General features: G+C 38.6%; 1 protein-coding gene across 1 annotated transcript in view; it reads right to left on the minus strand.

The window, feature by feature from the left end:
* Nucleotides 1-4,891, minus strand: part of COL11A1 (collagen type XI alpha 1 chain) — a 146,073-nt gene that overhangs the window by 102,372 nt on the left and 38,810 nt on the right. The window contains exons 10-12 of the mRNA XM_035902871.1: nucleotides 2,872-2,934; nucleotides 1,507-1,548; nucleotides 1,083-1,145 (exon numbers count right to left, since the gene is read on the minus strand). Of these exons, the coding sequence (XP_035758764.1) occupies nucleotides 1,083-1,145; nucleotides 1,507-1,548; nucleotides 2,872-2,934 (168 nt within the window). The remainder of the gene's footprint in view (nucleotides 1-1,082; nucleotides 1,146-1,506; nucleotides 1,549-2,871; nucleotides 2,935-4,891) is intronic.

The raw sequence follows: 4,891 nt of genomic DNA on the forward strand, positions 1-4,891 counted from the left end.
AACCGCTCTCCGCAGGGCTGAAATGACAGAGCAACAAACACCAAACTGTCTTAACTGGCTCCTTCTGCTGCTCAGGAGTTGAACAAAACAATGGGAAAGCTGATCCGAAAAATTTGGGTGTTTTTTCCCCTCTTCAGGAATTAAGATCAGTAGTCTGTTACTAAGTCTGCTTGAGCTCTTTTTTCAAAAAAGCCTGAAGCATCAAAAGATAATCCCCTACTAACAACACACTACAGATTAATCCTAAATTGAGAATTATTGCTAATTCAGATGTAAAATATTGAATAAAATGTTGTAATTGATAAAAAGAACCATTATATATTCAGGCAATTTTGAGTGAAGATTAAAAAAAATAGAAAAATAATTCAATGCACTTGCAAAGCACCCGAAGAACCTTCACCCTGACCTGCAGCGACTTTATGCCATACGATTATGAGTCTTTGTGAAGATTAGAATTGAAAGATTAGATCAGAAGATGAAGATTAGATTACAGAAGATGAAACTGAAGATTAGGTTGGCTCTTACTTTCTTCTTCCGTAGCACCGTTTTATACGAGTGAAATTTCTATAGAAGTGGGCCCACTTATGGCCCTCTCCAGAAGGGTATGTCCATTCATTTCTCCATTGTCTTATACCCATTATTAGGATTAGAATGATATAATAATTTAGTACAAAAGCTGAAGCACCATAGGCAACTACAAAGAGTGGTGGATTTCTCAACTAATTGTTCTGCAGTTCCATGCTCAAACAACATTCTCAATTCTTCTAGGAATTAATGCAGGCTTTTTAAAATTAAGCAATGTGCTTTTCTTCAGTGGTAATTTTCTCAAAACGTTACTTTTCTAATTTTTTTACTTAAGATGAAGTCAGAATAGTTATAGCAAGAGCTAGAGCCTTTATTCAAATACACTGATTGTCCAGATTCTCGGTTGATTTGCTCATCTGAGTAAATCAGCCTCAGTTCCACTGAAATTTCTTAACCTATGTGCATATATCTCAGATCAGGATCTAACCTGCTTACTCTTGTAGCAATTAGTGCAAGACATACTACGAATACCCAAGGTAATCTGTATGTTGACTTACCCTTTCACCAGGGTCACCTGGAGGACCAACAGGACCTTGTAGACCTGGGGGACCTGTAAGACCCTATGGAAAATGAATTACATTATTATGCTGAATGACAACTTGCAGCATTTTTGAACTATTTTTTCTCTGGAAGGTTGTGCTGAACACATAATTGGATAAAATAACTTATAAGGCGGCATACTTTTTTGTCTTACAAAGATTTATAATCAACATTCAAAAGCTTGATTTTCACGTGCACTTGGCTTGTAGCCTGCTGCCACTGAAAATGTCGGAGGTGACCCTTTTTTACTCCCTTCTAAATATGCTAAGGTCAGTATATCATTTGGGAACTACAACAAGACCAACATTAATTGTGTTAACTCATGACTACCAAAGCACTGTGGATAAATCAATAAAAGGAAATTGTGATTAATCTACTTACAGCAGGTCCTCTTGGTCCTGGAGGTCCTTCAATGAGCATGCCCTGGGGGGGGATGAAAAAAAGATACTAGATTAGTCGTGTCTTGGAGAAAAATAGAAAACAACTTTTTACCTGAACTACTAAAGTTAATATTTCTTAGTGTTTTGATAAAGTTTTCTGGGGATCTTCCCTCCACTGTTACTAGAATTGCAATCTGAATTGCTGTGTGGCTTTAAAAGTGAGAAAGACTTCTAGGCTGGACGGATCTCACAGTACTTGATTCAAAAGATTTTTTTTTTTTTTAATGCTGTTAAAGAATGTGACGTGAATAGCTCAGGCTATTTCTATGGTGTGGGTCTTGTAGCACCTCCAGGTTCCTTTTTCTGAGTGCGGACGCTAGTCCAAATTCTAGGTCAAGGTAAGACTTACGAATACTTGACCCTCACTTGTACTTGGCTTTGCACGGGAAGGAGGACTGGACAAACAAGCCTGCAGCTAGCTGTAGTGAACTCCAGCAGTGTTGGAGATTGGCAGTGGAGACCTCTTCAGTATTACGGGTGCAAACTAAATGTATCTTGCAATGGTTTAAAAAAGCCATGCATTTTACGAGCTAACACACTGAGCTTCCTCACAGATCATGACTGAGAGGTCACGATCTTGACTTGAAACTTGTTCATTATTGTAGTCCTTTAACTTCCAAATGCCAATCCTGGGATAGGAATACAGAATTAAAAGGGAGCTTTTGGATCACAGAACCCAGACCTTTGATATTCAGGTAACAACGATGCATCAGCATCTTATCAGGCTTCAGCTGAAGCTAATTTTTTCCCTTGGTATTTCTGTATCTAATTTTCTATGAAATAAAAAGCAGATTAATTTCTATTTGGGTCAAATACATATCAGAAAGCTGTCCTTGAAAATTCTAGAGGAGTAAACCACACTGGCATTCAACTCCTGCTAGATATTGTAAAACGGTTATTTTTGTACAATCTAGGTCTTCTTTTAAATTCAGTTACATTTTAGTTTCTAACCATCGAGCATGATGTCTAACTTCGTCCTACTGTAAAAGCCACTATACTACTATTTAAAGATGAGAAAAACGCTGTAAGCTACTGATCCACGACTGTGCTTATGACCAAGTTGTAACCTCTGAAGGAAGTACTTAATTAAACTTTTAGCAGCTTGATGGCACCAGCACAGGTTAAACATACAAGCACCCGTTTAACTTCTCAGAGGGCCTTCCCTGCCCCTTTTACGCCGTCCACACCGCAGGGGACCGTTTCCGAGATGACAGATAAGGTTACTGTCATCCTTCGATGATGATGTATCGACAGCGTACGTATGTTACATAGCGCTAAAGAAAAACTCACCCACAGCTGTACTTACAGGTTCAATCACAGCTGGTTCCCCCTTTTGGCCTTTTTCTCCATAAGCTCCATGTCCCGTCACCTGGCCAGTAAAAACAGCCCCAAAAATGAAAATAAGTAGAAGGCCTAAGGACCGGGTACAATAAAGAAGTGCAGCAACCTGTAACTGAAAGCTAAAGCTGGAATTGATCTGTGCTATGAAAAACACAAACCGTATCAATCACAGATATTTAATACATGAGAAATGGACAATGCAAAAACTGCATGCCTACTTTTCAAATTATTGGATCTTGTCCATGTGTAGTTTTTCCAGTGAGATGCAATAGTTTGCATCCCATGGTTTGCATTAGGACTTTGGACTAAGAATCTAAAACGTCTGTGTGCAAGTCACAAAGTTGCTTCTTTTCTTGTTTCAATGGACATATTCTTGGCAATTAGCAATGATGCTTCACGGCTCTCTGAGTTAAGCAAGCCTAAAGTAAGCTGGAAAGAAAGGCCCCTTGGTGCCATATGGACAGTTCCCTTCAAGCTCCTAATTTCATTCATTAGACATGCGCAACATGTAAATCAGTCTGAGAAGAGTCTGTGACTTCATGGCGTAAATGGGAAAGGAGCTAAGTGGCGTTGTAAACATGAAATAGTATTTCATGGATAGCCAGTTATGCCTCCTAACTACATGAACTAACACCAGCTGCAAAATTCTTTTGGGATGAGCTCTATGGGAAGTTTTGAGTTCGGGATTAAGGTAACAGAAGTACCTAAACCAATAGGTCAATAACACACGCTAATGGCAGAACACAGACAGATCTGAGTTTCAGACAATGAAAAAGAAACTGATTTTATTTTTATTTTTTTTTCAAACCAGGAGAGACGTACTTTTCTTCAGAAGTGCCTCTCTTGACTGCTAACACATCCACTGCAAACTAGAAATTAAATTCAGCTCTGATCAGATGAGAATTTGAAATGCTTTTTTTTTATTTCAGTGGAGCGATTCCACATTTACACTAAAATAGCTGGGGATTTGAAAATGTTAAGGATAACGTTACAATGTTTCAATATAAAATATTTTGGAAAGGAAAACCAGAGATACAAATTCACGGCTTGTGCATTTTGCTTCATTTATAAAGGCACAGATCTCACTGGTAACGATGCAATAGTGCATAAAAATCAAGTAGCAAGAGGTATAGGTAAATATGTTTTATTATATTAATGAAAATTGGTTGTAAAAAATTACATCAGGTCTCCATCTTTGACAATATTGAGCTTTTTTTGAAAGTCTCCAGGTACTGAGTACTTTTCATCTTGCCTTTTTTATCAAAGGTAGAACGTCACTCGTTCCAAATAGATCCATACGTCAAAGGGAAAATGACATGTAAAAAAAAAGCAGAGGAGAGTTCTAATAAAGCTGGCACAGGTCAGAGCCTGGCTTCTGACTCAAGCTTCCTGACTCCTCCAGCCTTGTCGCAAGGCATTTTAAATTGAAATTTACACCAGGTGATAGAGTCTACACAGTCATCTGCTTAATGCAGGCACAAATGGTGCCTTATGGGCTCTCTGCTTTGCAGAGCATCTGCCCTTTTCTGTGTCATTCTGCCACAGTGTCCCCATCTGTGCTAGAAGGAAAAAAAGTACGCTTGTATCACATTGCATAGATAAGGATCATTAAAAAATACAATGACCCCAACAGGGCTTAGAAAGGAGCGATAAATGAAATACTGAAGTATGGGTTTCAAGGTTGGCAGAGAAAAGCAACCTCACAGCATTTGCTGCTGTTTCTTGGATCCTTTGTAAGCTGAAGTTGGGCATTTGTGAGGAGAAAATAAAGACAAGACTGAGCAAATACTGCAATTAAAATTCTCCTTTCCTACTATATTCAGGGCCTCCCCAATTAAATATCCAAGTGGGAATTAATTTTGCTTCCAGCCTTAGTCATCTTAGTTTTCTCTGCAGCTTCCACAGCCCAGTAAACTGGTAAGTGAGGATCTTGGCACAACTAAAGGAAAATTAGAGCCTTGCTGTTAAGCCTGTGATTAAGCAAG

The sequence above is a fragment of the Egretta garzetta genome, unplaced genomic scaffold (assembly GCF_000687185.1).
Source record: "Egretta garzetta isolate BGI_Z169 unplaced genomic scaffold, ASM68718v1 scaffold149, whole genome shotgun sequence".
Taxonomy (NCBI): domain Eukaryota; kingdom Metazoa; phylum Chordata; class Aves; order Pelecaniformes; family Ardeidae; genus Egretta; species Egretta garzetta.